This window comes from Euprymna scolopes, chromosome 31 (genome assembly GCF_053919585.1).
Source record: "Euprymna scolopes isolate OS-2025 chromosome 31, ASM5391958v1, whole genome shotgun sequence".
In the NCBI taxonomy this organism is placed as follows: Eukaryota; Metazoa; Mollusca; class Cephalopoda; order Sepiida; family Sepiolidae; genus Euprymna; species Euprymna scolopes.
The window spans coordinates 55508815-55536607 of NC_136512.1; the positions used below are offsets into that span (position 1 = coordinate 55508815).

At 33.2% G+C, this 27793-nt stretch overlaps 1 protein-coding gene across 3 annotated transcripts in view; it reads right to left on the reverse strand.

The window, feature by feature from the left end:
• Window positions 1-27793, reverse strand: part of LOC145255758 (telomerase-binding protein EST1A-like) — a 232684-nt gene that overhangs the window by 107108 nt on the left and 97783 nt on the right. For all 3 annotated transcript variants that reach the window (XM_080114411.1, XM_080114409.1, XM_080114410.1), the window contains exon 3: window positions 4293-4454. In XM_080114411.1, coding sequence (XP_079970537.1) covers window positions 4293-4454 — 162 coding nt within the window. The remainder of the gene's footprint in view (window positions 1-4292; window positions 4455-27793) is intronic.

Sequence of the window (27793 nt, forward strand, 5' to 3'; positions counted from 1 at the left end):
GAAGAGTATCTGTTGGAAATTTCTGACAAAACATTGGTGGACAATTCAATTTATTTGTATCAAATATGGTTGATAAGCATGATCAAGTAGCGCAACACTAAAGCCGACAGGGTGAACACAAAGCAAGCCCTTCAATGGTGTCCCTGTTAATCTTTCAAGAGACTGAATGCTGCATTATGTAAATCTCGGCAAAGAGAAAAGAAAAAGACAAACGACAATATACTTCTATTCTCAGTTGTGAACAGATTTGGCTTACTTTTACGTAAACCTCTAGACATGTTTGTTATAATTTGAGCTTGGTTATGTTATGGAAACAACATAGAAGTCTAAGAGGAGTCAAAAATGACAGTTGATAATATACTTTGTTTAATTTCCCCGCAAGTTCAGCTTATGTTTTGGAATTTTTGAGATAAGGATTGATAATTTGTATTTGGATTACTTGAACAATTGTTCTCGACTGGAACGCTATTCTCAAAACATTTCAGCCGATGTAACCTCAGACCTTTTTGGGTGAGTCTCATTGAACTCGGGAATCTAAGCTTTTAATGGAACTCTTTATTCATAGAGATGGCTTTATTTCATTCCATCAGCCATAACTGTATAGAAGTCTTAAGTAATTCGTAATTGTATGATTAGGTTTGCTCGTACCAAAATGTGAACCTTCAACCTCTAGAAAAAAAACACTCTTAGAATTATTACTTAACACTTATCTATTGAACCATGGGTCCTTGCACAAGGGTTCTGTTCGAAATTTCATACACAAACTCCACAGTTTGACAAAAGGCATCTGAAAAAAGGTTGATGGTTACACTAGCCGAAACATTGTGAGAATAACATTCAAGATAAAAACAGTACTCTGAATAATCCAAATGGTTTCATTTACTTTACTTGAACCTCTAGACATGTTATAGTTTGGGTGCTGTTGTAGAAATAATAAACTAATCCTTTTAATATATTCTACATAATTCATCACAGAGTAGATTCCAGTAAAGAAACATAAAATCCAAGATCCAGATCTATTTTTGCATATGGGAATCCAGAATGAAGAGCCAGTAAAAAACGATCACAACAAGCCATGCATGCGTGGTCCCCCTCTGGTGCTGCATGTGAGATAACGCCACAAAAAATAGTGAAGAAATGATGAATGTGAGAAGTGTGACAGGCCAACATTGCCTTCACATTTTCGCTAAGTTTCAGAAAAATCTAATGGATGGGGCAAAAGTTATGGGGTGAAAAGTGTCATTTTTTGCAATTTTTGTGCATTTGTGTCCACTTTTGGGATCCTGGGAACACCGAATCCCAGCGAAAATGGACAAACGGTGCAGTTTCACGTCTTAAGACAGGTATATTTGAATGCAGAACCATGGAAAACCACTATATAGACATACATATCAAGTTTTTGAGTAATATGAAAAAAGAGCTCCAAAAAGGCATCTTTCTTTTTAGTCCTAAAATCTCAGAGGGATGCAAACGAGAATTTTTCCAGGGTCATCCATACTAAATTTATATTAAGAACAATGGCCTTCACATTTTGACCAAGTTTCAAGAAAATTTAATCAATGGATCAAATGCTATGGGGCAAAAAGTGTCATTTTTGGCCATTTTGGAGCATTTTTTGAGCCCCTGGGGACACCGAATACCAGTGTAAATGGATAACGGTGCAGTTTCAGGCCTTAACATATGCATATTTGAGTTGACCACAGTGAAAATCCACTATATAGTCAGACATATCAAGTTTTTGTTGAGAAATATGAAAAAAGAGCCACAAAAAGTGGCATTTTTAGCACTAAAAATCCCTGGGGACACGAACTAGAATTTTGCTAGGGTCACCCATACTGAATTTTTATTAAAAACAATGGGCTCCACATTTTGGCCAAGTTTAAGAAAAATCTGATGGATGGCTCAAAAGTTATGGGGCAAAAGTGTCATTTTTGACCTCTTCTGAGCCCCTGGGGAAGCAACGGGAATTTTTGCAAAAAATCTTTTTTTTTTTACTGTGCACATCTATTTAATGAAATACAATTTGTGACAAAATTTCAGGAAAAACTAATGGACGGTTATTTGGCAATCGTCTGGAATAATGGACGCACGCTATTGAAAACAGGTGCCTCTCCGATAAATCGGGGTACCAAAAATGAAGATTGACAATTAAAGATGATCTTTCTGATGATTTTGTAGATTTCGAATAAGGAACAGAAAAAGTGAAACATGAAAATATCAATTTTAAAAGTTGTTCATTTAAGAATGAATAATAACTGAATTATTGTTTGTACTATTTAGACGAGTATTCTTATTTTGGTTGTTATTTTCACAATATCTACATGGACCTGTGGCACAATAGTTAAAGGCATTGATTAAGAATCAGTTTTAATTTTTCTAGAGGCTTATGGTTCAGTCCTTACTATAGATGATAAATAAAAATAATATAATTAACACTTCTGTCTTGTGATGGCTGATGGGATGAGAAAAATATATGAAGGGTTCAATTCCAAAAAGTCAACATTTTTCAGTGTACAATCATTTCTGAGACAAAGATTTTAATCTTTTCAGCAGCACAAAGAATATGTAAGAAAGTCTTGTTATGGCCTATTTTTAAACATGTAAACCGAACGTGCCTTTTGTGCCTACAAGTTACATTTCTTAGTACAAATATGACAAGTATGCAGGCCCCTTGAGACTTCCACCTGAAGTACATTCTTTCCACATACTCTGCATAGAGAAACATCATTCGAACCAGTTAAAAAAAAAAAAGAAAAAAAAAAGAAAAAAAAAAAAAAAAGAAAAAAAAAGAAAGAAAAAAGAAAAAAAAAAAAGAAAAAAAAAAGAAAAAAAAAAAAAGAAAGCAGCTTTTATAGATTTGTGCCTTCTAAGACCAACGTTACTATAGTAAACCATTCCACATTCATTACAGGTCAAGTCAGTTTAAAATCTCACTGATTCTGATAAAACGATGCCAAACTTCTTGTGATGATTGCTCCAGTTTCTCAAAATGGATGCGATTCCTTTGAGATGAAGTCTTGTCATTCAACACAGACTTCCTTCACCAAAAACAATCAAGATAAATTTATCACTTGACATTTAGTTTCATCAAAATGTTCTTTATGCCATTTTTAAAACCCATTTTGGGTATGTGTTGTGAATGCGCCCCTTAAGCAAACTCTCCATATAAAAGTTGTTCAAGAGTGCAGTCATCAGCTATTCATGTCTACTCTGCCTCAGACAATATTGAAATATCTCAAATTCATGACTTCATTCAAGAGCTTCAGTCTCACTTCTGTAACATATACCAAGTATCTGCCATAAACATTGTCGGCAAAAAATCTCCAGCATCCTTAAATGCTTTCAGTATGTGATTGAAGTTTTGCATTTTGTATACCTTTTATTTATCAGGTTGCCTAAAGATACTGACTTCCCGACCTAAAATGCAAACAATGTCCCCCCTCCCCACTTTGCAAACTTCAATCATGTTCTACAAAGTAAAAAAAAAACAAAGACAACAGCTTATTTTGTTTTGTTTTTTTGTAGACAAAAAGAAAATATCACGCATAAATATTTGAATATATAAAAAACTTAGTCAAAAATGACTTTTATGTTTTCAGCATACCTGAAAACAAATATAATATTTAAATTTGGGGCAGGCAAGTAGTTTACTGTATATTAAGAGCTTTCTTATCCAATGTAATCCATCATATTTTCCCTGGCAGCCATATTTTCCCCCCAACTGAAAAATACTCATGTGCATGCATGTTACAACCCCCCCCCCATCTTCCCCAGGTTAAGAATTACTCACACCATTGACATTAAGTAATGCATTAGAAAAAAATGTCTTTATATCCAGAAAACTATTTATCTGCCCCAAATTTGAATGTGATATTCGTTTTCAGCATACATGAAAACCTCTAAAAGCTGTCATTTTTAAAGGTGAATGTTGAGGTAGAAAGAAAGTAAAAATTTACCAAGAACTTTAAGTATAAACCCTTTTTCCAAAATTACCTGATGCAGCATTAAATAACCTAAAAAAGTTTTGATATGACATAAAGCGAAATGACCAAACCAAACGTTTATTTTGATCTTAAGATACCATGTAAACAGCAAAGAGGCAGGTGCAACTTTCTAAACGTGTTACATACATACTCTTCCACATTCAATGCAAGTGAGCAGATGCATAAAGCATTGGCTCTAACTTCTATGCACTCATTTTTATCATTTCCAGATAAGATATAAAGTGGTTTACAAACATCAAGAATTTCTGAATGAGTAAGAAAGATAAGACAAATAGAATGACACAATACCGTAGGTGATTGAGTTTGCTGTTAGACTCTTCCTGAAGTCCCCTTGATACCATATTACTCAACTGCCCATCTAAAGGTACACAATCATAGTAAATATGCTCTGCCATTGTTCGACAGTGAGATCGTGATCGGTTGGGCACAGGAACATCAGTTTCTTGACCACTGAAACAGAAAGTAAAAATATATTCATAACATTTATGCTGTAATTAGTTCCAACGATTTAAATTAAACAAAAAAATCTAACATATAAAGTTATCTTGTAGGATTTTCAAAGACAGAGCCAAATAACATTTAAGCTGACAAATTAAACGTTACTTCTAACTAGCCAATTTTTATTTGTTATTATTGTACCATATTACTGGTAATACAACATGCTTAGCTTATTTAAAAAATTACTTTTGTCCAGATCAGATGACAACTAATAAGAAACGTTTTTAAATATTACGTAAAAATTTTAATTAGTAAGGAGGAGAACTCATTTTAAATTGAAGCATACAATAAAAGTTGTCAACCTTAAGTTTAAAAATGTGTCAACAAATAAAAATTCAAAACCAAAATGACTTCACTGTATCAAAACAATATTGGGTAAGAACAACTAGTATTTACATAAGAAACATTTATTGGGAACATAAATACATTAACAACTTACTTGGTGTTGTCCATTTGAATGTTTTGAAATTAAAATATTTTTTGGTTCCCCGATAAATGGAGGACAGACCTGTAAATTCATCCTTGTCCGTTCATCTATCTACACTTTTCTCAATAACTACGCCTTGGAATTTTTTAAAATTTTGCACAAACATTAAACATGATATGGGTAAAAAAGTAACAGAACGGATTTTCCGGGAAAACTCTGGTTGCCCACCTAGGGGTGCCTTTCAGGTTAAAATGATTAAAATTTAAACTTTTGTGCTTATTAAAAAAAATTGATGCATTGGATTTGGGGAGCAAATGATGGACTTAGTCATTTCTTTTTTTGCATGGTGCAGAACTCAAATTTACATATGTTAAGGCCTAAAACTGCACCATTTGTTCATTTTCATCAAGATTTGACGTTCCCTGGAGACTTTTGGGGCTAAATGGGGGGGGGGCAATGCTGACCATAGTAATTTTTTTTAGGCTTCGTTCACTGTGCACTCACGGGGGACCGTGCATGCTTCACTTGTTCTTATGGATTTTATATATTTTTTTAAATAGAATTTTTCAAAGTTAAACATTTAATTATTACAGTATAATTTTATTATTAAATTATTAATTAGCAAAAAATTTAATGCAACTAAATCTAATTTTGTTAAGGTAATGTTTTAACCCTTATAAAATTATTGAACCAAAACTTTCAATACAGGAGAATTTACAAATAATTTCAAAAGCAAAAATGATCTATTCGACAGTTCAAGTGCTACTAAATTCCTTAAACTGGTAGATTTATTTTGCATTTCTTCTTGCTCGGAGTTGGAGTAGGTAGTGTCTTATATGTTCGTTCAACCTGATGGAGCATAGATTTGTTTGTTTAAATAAATACTGATTTTCCACAATGATATAATTTTGATTTTTCATAAGGCATAAGTTTTTTTTGTTTTTTTTTAAATCTATATATTTATAGGTAGTTTAAATGCAATAAAATATGTTGAATATAAAAATTGACAATATTGCCAATATGTGTATTCATTCATTTATTTAATTTTTTTGTTTTTTAGTGGACTGTTATTGTTGTTTCACCATGTTTCGGCCAACTCATCCTCTGGCCTTTTTCAAGTAGTTAACCGCAACAAGATAGGAATGCTGAGTTTTGTAACTGCATCCCCAGTAATTACTGCCTTCCATAGTTGTTGTCTCACCACGTTTTGGCCAACTAATCCTCTGGCCTGCTTTGAGTAAGAATGAAACGGCTATCTTCAGACAATGCCCACCTAGAACTGTAGAGACTCAACGTCTCTATCCACTGTGTCACGGACCCTGAAGAGTGATCAAGGTTGGATTTTATGATGTTATAAATCCAATTTTGTGTTCTTATCTGTTCTTCCATTGTCAGGTCCGTACCGAATGGTATTATATATTTTATTTTTTGGAATCCTTCGAGATATGGTTTCATAATTTGTGTATATTTTTGTACTGTTATTCTCATCTTCGTAGTTTTTGTTGTTTCATCACATTACTCAAAGCAGACCAGATGATTAGTTGGCCAAAAGCATGGTGAGACAACTATGGAAGGCAGTAATTACTGAGAATACAGTTACAAGACTCAATGATCACAGTTAACCAACTGAAGATGGTCAGAAGAGGAGTTGGCCGAAACGTGGTCTATGAAGATGAGGATAACAGTCCACTAAAAAAAAAAAAAAATAAATGAATAAATAAATAAAAAATAATTTTTTTTTTAAATGAATACACAAATTATGAAGCCTAGAATTCCAAAAAATAAAAATAAAATAACATGTATTGCCAATATGATTAATCGGTTAAGTTCACCTTTCGCATCCCTGTGTTTACAAAGCCATTTGGCAGAAGTGACAGCAGACAAATTTTTAGCTACGGATGATCACAACTGTATAGAATGTACCTTTTTTCTTTTTTTAGATGCAAATATAAAAATAGAAGTTTTATTCAAACAGTCTTTATTTGAACTCAATGGACTGTTTTTTTTTTTTTTTTTTTCATATTTATGAACTGTTTTTCCCCATTAATGTTTATGAACTTTTTTTTTTTTTATCAAACAAAAATAGAACTTTTATAATGAAATATATATATATAATTTGATTTATATACTCAGAATAATTAACCAGAAAAGGCTTTCTTCTTTCACCAAGTGAGCAGTTTTCTTCAACTCAGTTAATAAAAAATTACTACGATTTATTGATTTTAAGGATAAAAGAACATCCTTTCCTTGTTTGTAAGAAATATACCATACCATTAAACACTAAAATGATCAACTTAAATTGCCACGAAAAGCTTCATCAGTTTGAATGATGAAAGAGAATCTTTCATCATTCAAACTGATGAAGCTTTTATTATTATATATCATAAGAATTTTAAAAAGGTTCAATAAAGCTTAATATATCAGGGAGGGGGTCTATGAACGCCTTGCAATATAGGTTTATGTTATTAACTTCATTCAGAAAATTGAATAGAGTTAATTTGAGAGCTGATATGAATTGCATGTATGTACTGGTCAGGCAAATTCAATGTCTGCTGCCTTTCAGCATTTAAGGCTTTTTGTCCTACCATCTTCTTCTGACAACACTATTTATAGAGAATTAATGTTCATTCTCCTTTCCCCAGAGTATTTTAAGTGAAGAGTTGTGTCATGAACAGTCAGTAATTCTGTGTGTGAAAAATCCCAATTTCCATTTTTCTTCAAGCTCTCAATCCAGTTATTCCCAAAAACAATACCGAGCAATCCATGAGGTCAAACCTCTCAACCTAAGCTTAACTGCTTTAACAAATCACTGTCATTTCTCATATCTCATGAAAACCTGTGTTTGGATCAGATTTTCATGAAAAAATAATTCATAAAATAAATGTATCATCCGATTTTTCTGTTTCAAATTGATTTTTACCCCTTTTCCTAGAAATTAAAAATATATTTCTTAACCAGCCTAGTTACATAAAAAGATTTAAAAAATATAACGTATTCCATTTGCAGATTTCTTTGCCACATACATCAACAAGTGCTATTTCTGCACGAGGTAAAACAGAGACAAGAAAATGAAAAGCATTTGAATGAGACAACCCATGCATGATAGCAATAATGGCTGCATGCCAGACAATGAACATGAATCCAACTGAAAAGGTTGTTGCCTATAAATACATTGTTTGCAGCTGATCTGAAGATGATGAAAACCAATGAAATCTGGTCTTCTTAGTGAAGCATCTTTAATAACCCGTTTACAGTGCGATTAGGAGCTTAAGCAGATTTTTTTTTATCCATGCTACAATTAGATTTGTATAGTTACAGATGAACCAAATAACCATTAATTTCTGTCTCTCCTAAATACTAGGCCAGTCTAATATATAAATGGGTGAAGAAACGAAAATTAGTATAAAATTATAAATCATATTTATTTTAAAAGATAATTTTGTAAAAAAATAAAGATTAATAATGAAAGTAACGATAAGTGTATACCTATATAAAGCAAAGTTGTATGCATGTTGCAGCATCAGTCAAGAGCTTGAACTAGGAGCAAAACTAACTGCAGATTTGGAATCAGCATTTTTCATCCAATATCCTTATAAATGTCAGAATTTTTTTTTTTTTTTTTTAACTTTTTTAAAACTCATTAAAAATTAAAATATTTGAATTAACATTAGTAACAAGTGTTCTAACATTTTTAGTATTCCCTTTTAGCCGATGACACAACGTAGTTATAATTAGTGTTGTGACGATTCCTAAATTTTTTCCGATTCCAGGAAAATGTTGATTAACGATTCTGATATCAAGTACGATTCCGATTCCCGTGGAATTATTGTTTTGAAATATACCAATATATAATCGAAAGTTTTTGTGTAGCAAAAATTTGGTACAGAGAAAAAGTCGAAATACATAAGGGAATTTCGAAAATGATCTGATTTTTTTTTCGTAAAATTTCTTTCATTGAAGATAAAAGTCAAAACAAATATTTTAACCATGAATTAAACATGCACCATGAAAATAATAACAATCAATTTCAGGAGTTATTTTATATATTAAAAAAATATTAAGAAAAAGTAATGATTAATACAACAGTACAATAACATCAAATTTCAAGGGGAATAACATGTTTTGTTTATCTTTTGATATTCATTGTTTTGTTTTTTCTTTTTATCTTTTTATAACTCTTTTAAATTTAACATTTTTTTTTTTTGCAGCTTCAATTGCTAACTGATTTTTATTCCACTTTCTAGAATATTCTTATTTCTAAACGAAATTTAAAAATAACTAAATCTTTGATTAAATTTTTAGCCTTTTATATTCAATCGTCTCAAATTATTCCTATTTATTTGACTTTAAAAATATTTTTAACAATAACGTTATTTTAGATCTAAATAAATTGGTTTACTTATCGTCCTTTAATGTTTATTCTTATTTAATGCCTTAATTTAGCTCTTTATTTCTATATAAGAAAGTAAATTTTTGGTAATTGTTTATTTCTATTGTTAAATAAAAGTCATTTATTCAACTTTCGAAATCGCCTCAATGCTTTTTATTTTTTGTTAGGAGTTGGGAAACATTTACCTATGCTCACATCACGACTGTGATACCAGACATTGATGAATATCGACCAAGCGCCTACAGTCCTTTAGTTGAACAGCTCCGAGTGACTAGTTAGTTTACAAAGTTAGGGTTCAAAGGATTAAAAAAAAAAAAAAAAAAAGTTAAACTTTTTTCCTTCTTTAATAAATTTTTCACATTTTTTTTTGTTTTTGTTGTGCAAAGAAGTTCCAAAAGAAATGTTTAATTGCTTCATTCACAGAATATTTTAATGAAATATAAATTTCTAAAAGAAAAGAAATTAAATTAACTTACTGCATTTATTTAACAGATAGCAAAATGATTGTTTTCTTTTGTAGTATTTGAAAGACCTTAAGCGGAACCGTCAGTCAGCATAATATGTAGTTCTAACGTTTTTGTTTTTGAATACTTTAAAAAAGCCGACCGACTGTAAAAGTTTTGCGAACTGATACCACGGGATTAGTTTCACTTTAGTTTTAGAAATATTTCCTTTGTTCAAAAAATCTATTGAACCTTTTATTGTTTAAATAATTTGACTTTGCTGGTTTTATTTTTTAAAAATATAAAGGTTGACAAGACATTTTTCATTTATTAATGAGATTTTTCATTCATTTAATAATGGAAGAGTGTCGGTAAAAAAAAAAACTTGCCAAAAGATAAGCCCCCCTCCTTTTTTTAGTCACTAGTTGGAAAAACCACTGATTTTTAACATAATTTACTCGCAATGAAAGCGCTGTAAAATCTTTTTTCTCTAAGAGTTAAGTATTCATCAACTTTTTCATGGACTTGACGTAGTTAGGCTGTTTTATATATAAATAAACTTCACCACAAATGAAAACAATGTTACCTCGTGGCCCCTAAAGTTTTGCAACAGCGCAAACAGATAACTAATTATGGGCCTCAAAGTTTTGAAACAGACAGACAGCGCCTATGTATGTGACGGAATAAGAAAACTCATTAAGATAAAGATTACCTTTAAAGTAGTGAATAAAATTCTTGTACATCATATTAAATATGTTATGAAAAGTTCTATGACGTTTTTATCATAAATGTTTGACAGCAAACAAACAAACAGTTCAACTTAAAAATATAAGAGAATCATAATAAAAGAATCATAAATCTAAGGTATTTTTTAACAATGCGATTCCGAGTCCCTTCAAAATACACAATTCTTACGATTAACGATTAATCGTCCCACCATTAGTTATAATAATCATTTATACTTTAATGATTATGCCCATTGTTTGCTTTGAGGAGTAAATGTTTTGATACTTATGTTTTTTTGGTACCGCCTTATTTTTTAAATAGCTTTGTCAGGGTAAATTTAAGTTGCACAACATCCTTTCTTTTTTGTTTTTTTATTAAATTGTTAGGTGGGAGCACAGAATAGTTACAAAACGCCTTACCTTCCCCATGTTAAGAATGGCATTTGAAATAACGTTATTTTAGCATGGTACCAAAAATACATGAGTATCAACATTTTTTTTTAAATGAATAAAAAAAAAATTACTAAATGTACACCAATATATTTTTACTTTAAGAATTTTTTTTATAATATTTATGTTTAATTCAGACAAACTATTTTACATTCAAGAGGAAAGGTGAAAGCTCTTATACTAAACTCATTTAAATAGGTTAACACGACAAAATGCATTTATGGAAGTCAGGAGTTGAATCACAGCAGTTGCTGTTGTCATAATCTGCATTTTGTGTTATGGTGTGTGATGATGATCGCGCCTATTTTGTGACTTTATGAACTTTTCTGGATATTATGTATAAATGAGCCGCCGACAAAGGATACTATAGTCGTATTCACATATTTTGTCCCGTAAACATAGAAATTACAATAGGAGACTTGTTGTCACATGTTCTATTTTGAGATTGCATTATAAATCTTAAGCATAAGAGGTCGGAAGTTCCCAGACATAGAAGAAGCGGAAGATAAAAAGAGGCAGTTTTGAACCAGTGAGCAGGAAGACAGCATGTGGAAATATTTTTTGGAAAAAGTGGTGCCAGCGCAGCAGTGGATGCTGACAATTAGAAAACGGAAATTACCGCTTCCCACAAAGAAGCAGACATTGCATTTTTACTCTAAATTTCAGAGAAGGGATTGGGAGAAACACAAATAAATTAAGATGTTATTTCTTTGATGAAGAGGAATAGTACAGATCAAAGTTACTGAAAATAACAAAATAAATGTCATTTATAATTTTCAACCCCACTCATGCTACCAGCAACAAAGTCTTCTAATTCACTCCATGAGAAATTTACACAGGGTATATGCCAACTTTAACAGCAACAACAAAGTGAAGATAGTTTTCTTATTTTAAATTCTCTTTAAAAAAAACAAAAAAACCAATGATACAAATAATTAAAACACCATAATATTTTGAATTTCGATTGTGAGAAACTTGATTAAGTAAACCAATTCCACCAAGAAGCCTCATAAACATTTGTTTTAGTTGGTTTTGCTTTGTTTTTGCATTAATAAATGCATATTCATTAAGCTTCATGGTTTCTTTGTTTTGAACATTTTCAATATATTATCATTTTTTTATGTCGCACAAGGATTGGTTGGTTGGTTGTTTTTGTTTTACGGCATATCAACCTTTTCGGGTTATTTAATGCCGAATCCAAAGATTTTTAAGAAAAATTTTTTAATAGAATATACTTGTTGTTTTCAAGTCGGTTTCTATTTAACCCATAGTTGGAACCCTAACAGGTACTACCACTCCGGGGTCAGAGTGGACCTGAGAGCAATGGTAATTAAAGGGTGGCTCCACACTCCCCAAAGGTCGCAAGCTGGGGCCTCACCACTGGATATAGTTTAAGGTCATATCCCGGACCGTCGCACAAGGAAGATTATTATCTCAATACACCCGTTGCTGACAAGTCTTATTTATGTGTCCCCATGCAAGGACAGAATAAACACAAGTGTTAATAAAAGTAAAAATTGTACAACACTGTATTTTGTACTTGCGTAAATACACACCTTTGTAAATATACCACAGTGTTGTCTTATTATCGATCCTTCAAGGTTATAAGAGTTTGTGGCTAAAGGTATTTTCATATATTTGCTCCATACAGTGGCATCATCAGTCTAGTAAACAATGTGTTATTGGTTAAGTGATTTGTTTCAAGTGAAAACTGATAAAAAAAAAAATGCACAGTGAAGGAAACACAAAGATGCATAAAACCAAAGAAAGTTATTTTACGAAAGAGTCCACGAGGAATCTACGGTCCCGTTCTGAATAATGTTCACAACAAATACTCATCTAGCTACAACAAGTTACCAAATTCTCTCACTATTTGTGCCTAAAAATAAATGAAAATGCCATGAGCAGAGTTTCTTTCCTAGAACTGTCCGTCTGTAGAACACAATACTGTGTAGCTGCATCCTAGCTGACTAGTATAACATGGTCATTTTAAAATCTAATGTGAAGAATTTCCGGAGTCATCCTCTTAAATAATCTAGCCCTACCATTACTGAGCAGGTTGTATCACCATCTACCTAACACTTAACCCTTATTGTAGAGTGGTCTTGGGGCCTTGATAAGTGGTGATGCTCTCATCTCAGGTATATAAAAAAAAAAAAAAATTGCAAAGGAAATCAAACTGAACCTTCCTATAGAAAGAACTAATCCTGCTCATCTTTCCTGCAATCGAACCAGAACACAATGCAGCAATGGATCACACGCTGGCATGCGTACCACGGTGCATTTTAGAAGGAAAATCTAATAATCATGTTGTGGACGTACACTTCTTCCACAACACTAATATCAACAAGTATTCTTGTAAATATGAACTGGCATATTACTATCAGCAGCAGCTATTTGCACTGAACAAAGCATATCTCTAAAATTGTTGAGAATGCTGAGAGTGTCTTGGCATTACTTAGCCAAACCTTTGTTAGCAGTTCTCTAGCTATTTATTTAAAACTGTATAAAACTATATTGCGACCACACTTAGAATTTGCATTATCAGTCTGGAACCCTTATGTTACTCAGAACATTGTCTGGAACCCTTATGTTACGCAGAACATTGTCTGGAACCCTTATGTTACGCAGAACATTGTCTGGAACCCTTATGTTACGCAGAACATTGTCTGGAACCCTTATGTTACGCAGAACATTGTCTGGAACCCTTATGTTACGCAGAACATTGTCTGGAACCCTTATGTTACGCAGAACATTGTCTGGAACCCTTATGTTACGCAGAACATTGTCTGGAACCCTTATGTTACGCAGAACATTGTCTGGAACCCTTATGTTACGCAGAACATTGTCTGGAACCCTTATGTTACGCAGAACATTGTCTGGAACCCTTATGTTACGCAGAACATTGTCTGGAACCCTTATGTTACGCAGAACATTGTCTGGAACCCTTATGTTACGCAGAACATTGTCTGGAACCCTTATGTTACGCAGAACATTGTCTGGAACCCTTATGTTACGCAGAACATTGTCTGGAACCCTTATGTTACGCAGAACATTGTCTGGAACCCTTATGTTACGCAGAACATTGTCTGGAACCCTTATGTTACGCAGAACATTGTCTGGAACCCTTATGTTACGCAGAACATTGTCTGGAACCCTTATGTTACGCAGAACATTGTCTGGAACCCTTATGTTACGCAGAACATTGTCTGGAACCCTTATGTTACGCAGAACATTGTCTGGAACCCTTATGTTACGCAGAACATTGTCTGGAACCCTTATGTTACGCAGAACATTGTCTGGAACCCTTATGTTACGCAGAACATTGTCTGGAACCCTTATGTTACGCAGAACATTGTCTGGAACCCTTATGTTACGCAGAACATTGTCTGGAACCCTTATGTTACGCAGAACATTGTCTGGAACCCTTATGTTACGCAGAACATTGTCTGGAACCCTTATGTTACGCAGAACATTGTCTGGAACCCTTATGTTACGCAGAACATTGTCTGGAACCCTTATGTTACGCAGAACATTGTCTGGAACCCTTATGTTACGCAGAACATTGTCTGGAACCCTTATGTTACGCAGAACATTGTCTGGAACCCTTATGTTACGCAGAACATTGTCTGGAACCCTTATGTTACGCAGAACATTGTCTGGAACCCTTATGTTACGCAGAACATTGTCTGGAACCCTTATGTTACGCAGAACATTGTCTGGAACCCTTATGTTACGCAGAACATTGTCTGGAACCCTTATGTTACGCAGAACATTGTCTGGAACCCTTATGTTACGCAGAACATTGTCTGGAACCCTTATGTTACGCAGAACATTGTCTGGAACCCTTATGTTACGCAGAACATTGTCTGGAACCCTTATGTTACGCAGAACATTGTCTGGAACCCTTATGTTACGCAGAACATTGTCTGGAAACTGTTCAAAGATGTGCAATCAATCGAATACACTCCAGTATATATCCACCACATTCTGAACACCTTGCTTTTCTGGGCTTAGATTTACCAAAGCTCCATTGTCTAGCAACTGACTTAGTAAACACCCACTAAATTATTAACCATCTTGCCAACAACAAACTTGAGAACCTTTTTGACCTCCATATGTCAAACACATGAACATGCCTACAATGTCAAAAAACAGCACAGCTCCCATGACTTCTAGAAACATTTTTTTACGCTCAGAATTGCTGAAACATGGAACTGCTGGCATTATCTGCCAAAGAAAGCATCCTCTAAAACCCTCATGTGTCTCGAAAGTCACCAAAACTACACCTACTGTCTTCCATACTTACATCATGATTCATATTTTATAACCTATGTACTGGACATGTACCTTTCATTCAGTTTAATCCCGCGACTCCATGTATTTGTTTGATTTTTTTTTAATCAAATGGAAACATTAAAAGCAAAATAATTTTCTAAACATTATTCATACTTAAACATGCTTTTATAAATGGACCAGAATGTTTCTTCTTATACTCCTAGCCAACGTTGTTTTATTTTTTCTTTTGTTGCCGTCTCTCAATTATTTGAGGTGCACTTGAGCACTGCATACAATGATTGTATTATTTTTAGTACATTTTTTGATAGGTTAACTCATAATGACATGACTGTTTTCGTCAACGAAAACTTCTTCTGGCCACATGGTTAGTGGTGCAAGCCAAATTTATTAAAATTTAATAATTTTTAAAATAATTACCCCCTTCTCCTAAAAAGAAAGAAAAAAAAAATTTCTACGTTGCCATATTCTTAAAGTTTATTTTTCACCAACCATATACAAAGAATTATGCCATCCTGATATAAATAATCTTTCCTATTTTTTTTTTCATTACAAAGGAGTCACTACTTATCAAGGCCCGGAGACCACTTAAGGATAAGGGTTAATGAATGTACAGTGGTCAAGAGGAAAATATAGTAATCATCGTTAGTAGTGGAAATTTGGTAAATTGGATTACTTAAGGGAATCGCTCATCAAGAATTTGTTCACATTGGACTTGAAGACAACCATATTGTTGTCAGTTGGAAAGTAGGAAAATGGAGAAGAGTTCCACAGGTGTGCAGTTTTAAGAAAGAAGCTTTGTTCATGGAATCTGTGTTTAGGTTAAGGCACAGAGAAAGAGTCGGGAAAATTATTGATGGTGGTTTCAATTAGACGGGTGTTTTTTGTAAAAGTCAGGACGGGGGGGGGCATAGATTGGAGCTCAGATGAGCACTTGACATGAAAATAACGATAAAGAAGAGACAAGTTTGCAACATCTCTTCTGTGAGAAAGAGGTTGCAGGGAAGAGAAAAGGGCATCCCTCACTAGGCTACAAAGTCTATTTTGAACTTTGTCAAGGGAGAATAAGCTGCTTCTAGCAGCTCCTGCCCAGATGTGGTAACAGTACTTCATCCTTGAATGTACCTGGCTCTTGTACAAGTAAAGAAGAGCATCAGCAGTGAGATATCTACTGGAGTGGTAGAACGATCCCACCATTTTCCCAGCAACCCTGACACTGGATTTGATGTATGTGTTCCATCTCAGATCAGGAGTAAAGGTCAGAACATGGAGCCTCCCCAAGAAGAGAGCCATTCATTTCGATTGATGCCAGACGGAGGATCAGAGCGTTGATGATGGAAATATAGTCTTAGATACATTAAAGTAACCAGCCACCTCTTTCCCCATTGCACCACGTGATCAAGATCAGAGGAGAGAGAATCAGAGAGAACTTGGTCATTTACTGCCTTTGAGGTGTTGCCATAGATGGTAGTGTCGTCAGCATAAATGTCTATAAATGATCTTAGGATGTGATTTGGGAGATCATTAATCTAGATCAGGAAGAGAGTTGGGCCCAGGATGGACCCCTGAGGGACTTTAGCATTAATACTGTGAGATTCTGATTTCTGCCCATCAACCACTACTCTTATGAACCTATTAGAGAGAAATGATTTAATAATTGAAAAGACATTTCCAGCTATATTATAGCTGGAGAGTTTGTCTAGTAGATCTTTATGCCATACCCTATCAAAGGCCTTTGATAGGTCAAGGGCAATTGCCCTAGAAAGAAAACCTCCGTAGAGATTCGCTAATCCTATGAGATATAACTGTTAGCACATCTGCTGTATATCTAGCAGAATGGAAGCCATATTGCATGTCACTGAGGAGGTTATTTTTGCTGAGGTGGTTGACTACTTTATTTAACAGATTCTAGCAACTTCCTCATGGCGTACAGGAGACTGACTGGTCTGTATTGAGAGGGAGATAAGAAGTATGGGACATACTGATGAGGCTTTCCAGGGTGTTGGGAAGCATTTTTTCTTAAGACCACACTTAAATAACGTTCTAAGTATGGAAGCTTGTTCTGGTTGAAGCTTTTTGTGCATTAATAATATAAATATAATGTGAAAATTTTTCCGGGGATAAATTCTTTCCAAAATTGTATTTTCACCTATTCATAAATCTGGCATAAACACCACTAAACAGTGTGCCCTGGTGAAGATCACATTGAATAAAGTATAAAACAATAAAAAGAAAGTGTAAAAAAGAAATTTTTTTTTTTAAATCAAATAATTGAAATATCTTATTTTCATATATATTAAATGAAAGAAATCTTTAGGAGTAAAAGAATTATACAAATGTTAAAGAACACTGTTTAGAATTGTTAAAAGAAGCTCTATATTGTACATAGATTTTCACCTGCAGAAATGGTGGCTGTAAGAGTTGTTGAGAATTTTAAACAGCTTTTTTTTGTTTTTGTTTTTTATCTTTACAAGCCGTCTAGATGTGGCATTACCTGAGAATCTTTACTTTCATTTTCTTTCTTAAAAAAAAAAAAAAGTTAAATTTAATAATTATTAATTGAACTAAATGGTTAAAAAAAAACAACAAAAAAAACTAATTTTGTTAAGGTAATGTTTTAATTGATATTAATAAAATTATTGAATTTAAATTGCATCCAAAACTTAATTTTTTAATACATGAGGATTTACTAATATTTTTAAAATCAGAAAAGAATTTGACAGTTTAAATGCTTCCAAAATTCCTTTTACATTTTAAGTGTCATAAAGTAATTCATTCTTTTTTTATTTAAAATAGAAAATGGTTAGTTTAATTATGAAGAAATTGAAATGCATCTCGGTAGATTTTTTAATTTTTTAAAATCACATTTTACAATATTGATTTCAATAAATCAATCATTAACAGTACATGAAAAATAAATGCGTAATTATCAAAGTTACATTGACGTGAGAAACACACACACACAAACACACGTGAAGTGGAGTCATAATTTCATTAATATTGATCTATAAATAAACGAAAACTGCAACACTTTATTAGTATTCAAACAGTAAACCCATTCTGTTAGTAGGGTGGTCCTTGAAAAGGGAATCTCCAAGAGGGAAACTTTGCAGAGACCATTCACATACTTACTACTCTTTCGGCATTGTCTCATACTGATATTTCTTCAAGTTTAGGAAATCAGTCGGACATCGTCGACCATACCTGAATGAAATGGCCAAGGTAGAACCAACTTGAAAACTACACAGTAAAGATGACAAATTTCACTTATTCAAAATCTATTATGGGACTAAAATTTATTTCTGCAATTGTATGTATATATATTTTTTATTGACTGGAAACATCAAAAATAGAATAATTTTCTTTAATTAAAAAATAAAAAAGAAACAAATGTTTTGGTCCATTAAAAACATTTAAATACAAATAACATTTTAGAAAGCCATACCAATACATATATTGAAAAAAAAAAACAAAAAAAAACTATAAAACAATATTTCAATATGAGTATTCATTTTTTTTTTTTGTAGACTTATCATCTTCATAGTTGTTGCTTCACATTTCGACCAACTCAGTCTCTGGCCTTCTTCAAACAGTTAACCATGACCGGATAGAAATACTGAATCTTGTAACTGTATCCTCAGTAATTACTGCTTTCCATAGTTTTTGTCACACCACATTTTGGCCAACTAATCGCCTGGCCTGCTTTGGGTAGGATTGAAACTGCTATCTTCAGACAATGCTCACCTGGAACCGTAGAGAGTCAACATCTCTTATCCACTGCACCACGGGGTCTGAAATAGAAGCATTGAGTCTCTATGGTTCCAGGTGAGCATTGTCTGAAGATAGTGGTTTTAATCCTACTCAAAGCAGGCCAGATGATTAGTTGGACAAACGTGTTGAGACAACTATGGAAGGCAGTAATTACTGAAGATACAATTACAAGACTCAGCCTTCCTACACCATCGCGATTAACCACCTGAAGAAGGCCGGAAGATAAGTTGGCCGAAACACGGTGAAACAACAACTATGAAGATGAGAATAACAGTCTTCAAAAAAATGAATATTGAAAATTATGAAGCCTCATCTCAAAGGATTAAAAATATAAATAAATAAATAAAATAAAAAAAATAAAAATAATATATAATAAAAATAATAATATCTCAATATATGCATCGATATAGTTTTCTAAAGCATTATTCATACTTAAATATGCTTGTAATGGACCAAAATATTCTTTTTCCTTATACTCCTAGCCAAGGTTGTTTTATTTTTACTTTTGTTGCAGTCTACTTCAAATTATTTCTTATTATTTACACATAGCACATAATCCGCAAGTTATACGATCAATTTCTTAAACAACCTGTAAAATATATACATTTTATCCATATATATATATATATATATATATATATATATATATATATATATATATATATATATATATAGCTTTAAGTAAAAGGAAAAGAGAAAGATCAATTCCATAAAATATATATATTATATAAAATTAATTAATTTTTTCCCTTAAGATTTTGACTTTAAGAGGATTAAAAATCAAGACATTTCATGCAAATGTAAGCACAATATCTGAGGTGTGTTATAGGCATATTACCTATCAATTTCCTCGATAATCGTAGATTCCTATATTTTTTCTGCTGAGAGTTCCCTGCCAAAATCGATTAAAATCACTGGAAGTAGTAAAATCTTTTCTCTCTAATTAATTCCTCCTTCCCCCGTCACCCATTTATACCGTTGCATGATCGTTCACAAGGGACAGTTACGAACGAATGCCGGTTTCGGTTTTCTGTACTTCATAGTTGCTTAAAAAAAAAACTGGAATGGAATTTCATCGTGCCTTCCCATTCTAGGTTTCCTATTCGGTGAAACGCACCACGGAATTAACCGATAGCGACATTCCCACAAACATTAATTCTTATCCCACGCTTACTTTTACGTTGCTTAATTACTGTTTCCTAACATTTATACAATAAAAAAAAAAAAAAGAGGAGGATTCTTTCCATTTTTTTTTTATAAAATAAGCATAATACATCATTTCCATTTTATTTCGTTTTGTAGTTAGCTTACAAAAACTGGAATGGAATTTTAACGTTCCTTTTTGTTCAATGCTTTCTACTGGGTGAAACGCACCATGGACTTCACCGAAACAAAGGGTTATTTATGCCAGTTTTTTTTTTTTTTTTTTTTTTTTTTTCGCTTTTCGCTGTGTTTCTTTGTTTTTCCGACCACGTTCATCATTTTTTCCCCTTAGTTTTGTTTTTTGTTTTTCCGATTTCTTTTTTAAAGAAGTTTTACCGTTGTTCGATGGTTTTTTTCCGTTTTCCCGATTTTTTTTTAGGAAGTTCACCATTTTCTTTTTTTTTTTTAAATATCGAAACAGCTTCGCGGATTCTTTACTTTAATTTGTACACCCGCTAGTTATCTATATAATAAGCTTATTCATGTTTATACATATTATGACCTTCCATAAGCATTTAAAAATGAGATTACCTCATTGCTAATGATAAAATGCAATGTAAAACTTACATGTAAAAAATGCTGACATTACCATTTTAAAATGAATTGTCTCCAAATTGAATTTTATTACTCTTTTGACCTCACTTCATCCATCCAGCGCGGCCATAGTAAACTCACTACACAAGTTTGTAGCGTAATTCAAACCGTGTCGGTAGCTGAATACTTGATGATTCGCCAGGGCTATAAAGGGTATTTTTTATCGTGACACCATCATTAGATGGGGTGCCTAACACAGCTTAAGAGAGTCCCAACTACCCTTGAGAGAAGGATAAACCACGCTAGTTTCTCAACCTGATATTTTACCTCACGGTACATACAGTGCCTCGCCTTCCTAGATGGTCACCCATCTGGTACTGGCCAGGCTCAATGTTGCTTAACTTCGGTGATAAACAAGTACAAACTTTTTGATATTAACCTATTAAAAAAAAATAGATATTATCATTATATACACAGATGAAGAAAGCAACTGTAGAATTTCAACAAGGTATCACAAACCAGCCAGTCTATAGTGTTCAAATTAGCAAATATAGTTAAATTCCCCTCAATTTAAAGTTAAATTTTTTTTTTTTTTTTTTTTTGTTATTTTGATAAAATTTAGATGTAAATAAAAGACGATTTATTTTTCATGTTGATGTTTTTCAACTTCATGCACACATAATTATGAATCTATGGATAAAAAAAACAAAACAATCCCATCTATAAAAAAGGAGGGGGAAGCGCACTCACTAATGTGGTGGGCTTAATATAGGGTGTTAGTCGTTTTTCAAAAAAAAAAAAAAAAGAAAAGAAAAAATCCAAATTGAAAACTTCAAATTTTTTACCCTATTATATTTTGTTTTTACATGGACCAAATCCATTTTATTTTTACTGATTTACTATCAAAAGAAAAATCTAGCTTGATCTCTACATGATTTCTATTATAAAAATTGAATGTGCTTAGCGCTAAAAATTTTGTCATTTTTGTGCATTTTTTTTTTTTACAAGAGAAAATGAGATTTTCCTGATATTTGGCTAGATGTAATAATTATTGCTTCCATTATGATTAATGTTTAACCACAAGATGACATATTTGTAAGGATTTTTGCACTTGTCCAAAACCTGCATTTTTAGCTAGACATTGACAATCAGCTTCTAGGTCAACATCACATAAGATGTCAAAATTTTCAAATTTCTAACAAACTTTGATCATAATTTAGTGGCTAATTGTGCTACGAAAATAAATTTGGTAAGTTCAATTGTTTGCATGTTGCAAAGATCTGTGCACCCATATTCAAAGTTTTTAGATATAATGAAAATAAAAAAAATTGGGTTTGGGATACATATTAGCTAATCTTGAAGAACCCTTTCACTTCTAAAAATAGCCGTGGCTGCCGTGAAAATATGAGAAAGCAATAATGTGAATGAATGAAGAGTTAATAAATGAACCTAAAAAAAAAGTACATAAAAGCAAGTGATAAGTAAATAAAAGGAAGACAGATTCTGTAAAGCATTTCTTTGATGGAGGATGATGAAAATACATATTCTGGGATTTTTGTTTTAATACACAGTTAAGGTAACACCTGTTTCTTTTTATTTTTTTATCATGATGAAGGAGGAGAGTAGCTAGTGGCAAAAAAATGTGTGTGTGAGGAGAAAGTGTACCATAAAAAATGTTAAGCAAAAGATACCGAGTGCACATGTGGAGAGAAAACGAGAAGTCATTCTTTGATGCAACAAAAATCATCTAATTAGCACATCTTACCCATTAAATTTGAAGCCCAAGCCTACACAGCAAAATTAAGATTCTCAGTTTTTAAGTCATAAGAGGGGAAAAAGACAGAGAGGAAGAAAAAAGAAAGAAAGAAAGAAACAGAGAAGAAAGTGAAATGAAATCAAGCCAAATAGCAATTAAAAACTAAGGCTCTAGTGATTTGGGCAGAAATCAACATTTACTTAAAAACAAAAACTGAAGAACTATATACGACAATTAGGGTGACCTGACGTTGCCTGGGATTAAATGACGTTGCCTGGGATTAAATGACGATCAATGAATGTTTCATAATTCCATATATTCATCAAGATGAAATCGCCGATTTTTCAATCAAATCGATAGATTGCCTGCTCTAATTGGGGACCCATCACAGTGCAGCTGAACGAAGCTCCACATGCTTCTCCACAATAATTTAGTTCACAATACATTATAATCTACATTGCACTGTAGAAAGCCTACTGTTGATTTTATAAAATTATTTTTTTCAAATATAATGGTTTGAATTAAAGTTTAAAATGAAAAAGTCAAGTATCATGCTTCAATCGTGCTCTAAACAAACAACCATTTTAAACATGTCCCTGTCATATCAAAGAGCCTACTGTTGATTTTATATGTTGGGCCTTTTGGCTTGTGTGGTAATAAAACTTTTCAAATGCACTTGTGATGTTAGGCTATGTAAGGTGTTAACTCTGGTCAAAATCGCCTGTTCTTTCTTTCATCGGATTATTTTGATTATTGATACTTATCGAATACATTCTGATACAAAACCTATCTAAGAACACTGCCAAGCACATAAGGTATCTGTGTGAAATTTCCTAAAAATCGACCCAGCCGTTTTAGAATCCATAGGGAACGAACGCCGACACACATACACACAAGTTCCTTTTATGTAATAGTAAAGATTCTAGCAATTTTTCTTTTTACTTTCCTTTATTCATAAACAAAACAATTGCCACTGAAATGTAAAGGGCTACTGTAAATTGAATGCTTGTTTATAACACATTTAAATTTCTGTATGTTAATGTAGTCAGGAGAAGAGGGGACAGGGAGAAAATTTCAAAGGCTTGCAGTTCAAGAACATAAGCTAGTAAAGTAGAAAGCCCTCTGGTATCTAGGTAACTTTACAGTGAAGAGGTAGGATTTTGTTGACTAATGAGTCAGTCAGGGATATTTGCATCGAGGGAGCACCATCTGAACAGATTCCATCAAAGTACTTGTAAGCACAGGTTGTGGTGATGAGACAGGGGCTGAGGGTTGGTAAATAGTGAGACCTATTAGATTAGAGCCCTTTTTTTTTTTTTTTTTTTTTTTTTTTTTGAGTCAGTCTAAGAGCGAGTGGTTGGTGCAGCAGCCCAGATGTGACAATATTCTATGCATGGTGGTTTTGTAGAGATATAGGATTCTGGCAGATGTGAGAAATTTTCTGCCTTGGTAGAAGAGGGAGCCCCGCCTTCCCTGCAGCAAACTTAGCAATGTCTTCTATGTATTTGTTCCAATTCATGTTACCTGTGGATGTTAGGTTGAGAAGATTCAATGATGGACTCCCAGGTAGCCATGACAATGTGTGGTTGAAAATATTTCTTAAAGGAAAGAAGCTTTGTCTTAGTAGCATTAAATGAACTATCCATTTTTGGATCATTAAATCAGGAATACCAAAAATTGATCCCTGCAACATCTCTGTATTAATATTATGTTTAGATATACAGCCCCCAAGAACAACCTGGATCTTTCCTTCAGAGAAAAAGGATCTGATTATATCAAATATTCGTCTAGTAAGACCATACGATTTAATTTTCATATGACCTTCATGCCAGACCTTTGGACATATCAAGCGCTTCACCTGCATCTTCTCCAAGGAAACCTAAGCACCAGAAAAGTTTATGACTCTGCATGAGAAGGTAGAACTGCTTGAACGGTAAAAGAAAGGAAAAGTTATACTGCGGTAAGATGCCATCACAAAGTGAATGAAAGCATTGTGCATTACATAAAGAAAAGGCAATCAGATCTATCGTAGCATGGAGTTTTTGTGGATGTGCTAAGATGGTATATGAAACAAAGTAATCATCAGAATGAAAGTTGCCATAACAGTTTGGATACGATTCCTGACAGATGAAGATTTGGTAGAGCTGACAAAGTCTGCAAAAGAAGAAACAGAGAACCAGGAAACCCCATCACAGGAGGATGGCGGTCTAACTTTATAACAGTTGAATGAACTCATGCAAATAGCAAAGGAACTGCAAAAAAAAAAGCTAAATAATGGAACCCTTACATAGTTCATTCACTGGTGTTCTCAAAATCAATCGATTCATCTATGTCAATATAAAAAACTTTAACCCTCTGAAAAAACAATGAAACCAGCTGTTATTAACCATATTCCTAACAAAGGTCAAGAAAGGTATCCAAGCCACACCCAAAGAAAATACATTACTTCCTGAAGAAACAATACGTTCCTTTGAATTGCCTGAACAGTTGTAAATGTAATTTATGCAATACATCAGTGTGATAATCATCCTGATCGTATGCTGCATTAGATTTCATCATAATCATCATTGCTAATTATGCACAATAAAATTAAAATGCTTTTCTTTTATAATTACTATGTATATATAGTATATCATTACAGTTTTTAATTTATTGCTACATACTACTATCTTAAAATCAAAGTGTAGTATCTATTCTTCAGATGCTGCACTTCCATTTCTTGTTCTCTTTCGGTGGAGGAGCAGTCCTTCACGACTGAGACAATTTTTTATTTTTGTACCTGCTCTCCACGTTAAAAAACGACCCTGGTGTCTAACTGTCCCGTGGGGAGGCATTGTAAATAGGTACATATTACTACCTTATTCTATATCAATGAGTAAGACTATCTTTAGAATGTGTTTGAAAAGCATATTTTCCCATATACAATATCATACGTACGCATTTTAAAACTGCATCAATAATTTGCAGACTTTGGGGATTTGCAAGAGAGGAAGGAACCTAACCACCGTCAACAATTGGATCTGCTCTATCTGTGCCTAAAATTAAATGTAAATTCCATGAACAAAATTTCTTTCCTGCCTACCTGAGGCACTCTATACAACAAGGCTACTTTCCAGCTGACTATAACATAGTTCTTTTCAAGTCTAATCTAAACAAGTTCTTGTTGAACCATCCTCTTAAATAGTCAAATTTTTCCCAATTTCCACCATTACCAATCATTGCAGTGTTGTCTCACCAACCACCTTACACTCCACTTGTTTCTAGACTGACTTTAATGTCAATGGTTCCAATATAAAAAAAATGTTTACAAAAATGCGAATAGAAGAGTGTGTGTGGGGGGGGGGGGATTCTGTATACAAGCTGCTGCAAAAGTAAGTCAACCCAGTACAGACTATTGCTTGCAGAATAGAGATGCACATCAATGCCTCCAAAACAAAGGTCATGTTGTGCTGATTGACCAAGATACCTGACAACCGCTCACACTGGACAGAATTCATCTAGATAATGTGGATTCCTTTGTCTAACTTGGCTTTACTATCACACCAACTTAGAAAGCAACGGCTAAGATTAAACCATCCTTCTTTATGGCTGCTAAACATGACCTAAGAGTGATGAATTTGCACAAACTGAGAACAAATGACTGTTTTTGCAGCATTATGCACTGCTGCCTTGGAGATCATGTTCCAGTTTCTACTCTCCACCAAAAACTAAACTTATGCCCCCTACCATCTCTAGGTGTTTAGACATACAGCTCGTCAACCAGAGAAAGAGCTCATTTGCAAGGTCCTCTCCTCTTCCCCTCTCTACCTGGCTGGCACAAATATGCCGGTAGGCAACTGAAGACCTCACCGACAACAATTAAAGACGACCTGGCGGTACTGTCGGGCCCACAAGTAATTGGTCTTTGGCAATGGAATTGAAAGTGGTAAATCATTTCCTGTGACCTGGCCCAGAATCATCGAAACTAGACTGTGATGGTCCGAGATGCAGTTTGTGCTTAGGAGAAAGCCGGCTCATTCTCACCAGAATGATAGCCACTACAAGTAGGTACAATGCGTAAATGTGCTTAAGAAACATCCTCTTAGTCAACGGTGATAATGCTCTGCTGGTTAGTAATGTCAGAAATTCCCATAAATAAGGTATATTGTGATTTTAAAAAAAAAAAATGTGTATGTATTTACTGCATTTATTAGCAAAGGAACATTGCATAAATATAAAATAAGAAGCTCTATTCGCTCAGGCACTTGAATTGTTTGCCAATTTAATTACAAGAATAATAAGAAATGACTAATGGTGATTTTTTCTTTTAAGATGTGCTGCTTTCACTTCAATACATCACAAGTTTTAGTGACATAACACTACCGCGATACCTACTTATACTCATATATCAAAGTTGATGGAACAATAGAGAAAAAACAGTGTAAGTAAATTTTATTTTCATCAAAAATCAAATTAGTTAATAATTACAATTCTCAAAGGATTTTTTTGTCTTTTCTTCTATAGAAACATAGTACATGTGTAATTTATGGACCATGCTATTTTTTAATAGGATTTCCAAGTTAAATCCAATTTTTCCAGCATCTTTTTTTTTTCATTATGTTGTAAAGTGAAAGTACAGAATATTTAAAAAGTCTTCCCCTCATGTTAAGAATGGTTTCTAAATAATAATAATATTATTCCAGCACGGTCTGTAAACTGCACAAGTACCAGAAAGACTTTATCATCATTTTATTCTGTGTTTTCCTACACAATGCGGTGCATACTTAATATTTTTTGCAACAGTTTGCTTCCCAATCTTTTTATTTTTGTGGAATGCTTCCAATGATAATGATCTCACAAGGAAGTCCTACATAAGAAAATAGTTTACAAGCAGATTTATTTCACCATCATACAAGCAATATTTTTTATAACCTCTTATAACATGTCAATATGTCCAGAGTCTAACTAATAAGACAGATTTTAGGCAAAATTTGACTTAATTTATCAACATAGTCTTCTTCTAAGTAAGTATTTCCCAACAGTTATATTTTTGTGAAACCCTTTTCATAAAAGTTATGTCCCAAGGAATGTCTACATAAGAAAATATTTTACATGCTTATTTATCTCCTTCATAATGCATTTCATAACCGGTTTAGATTAAAAAAAACTTTCCTAAATTTATTGACAATTTTTTTTGGTGGCAGGGGGGGGGGGGGGGGGGCGCGGGTCAACATATTTGAATGACAGTTACTGGATTCTTTGTTTCCAGTTTATTCACAATTCTGTACTTATATAAAAAAATTAGGTCTGGACCCCC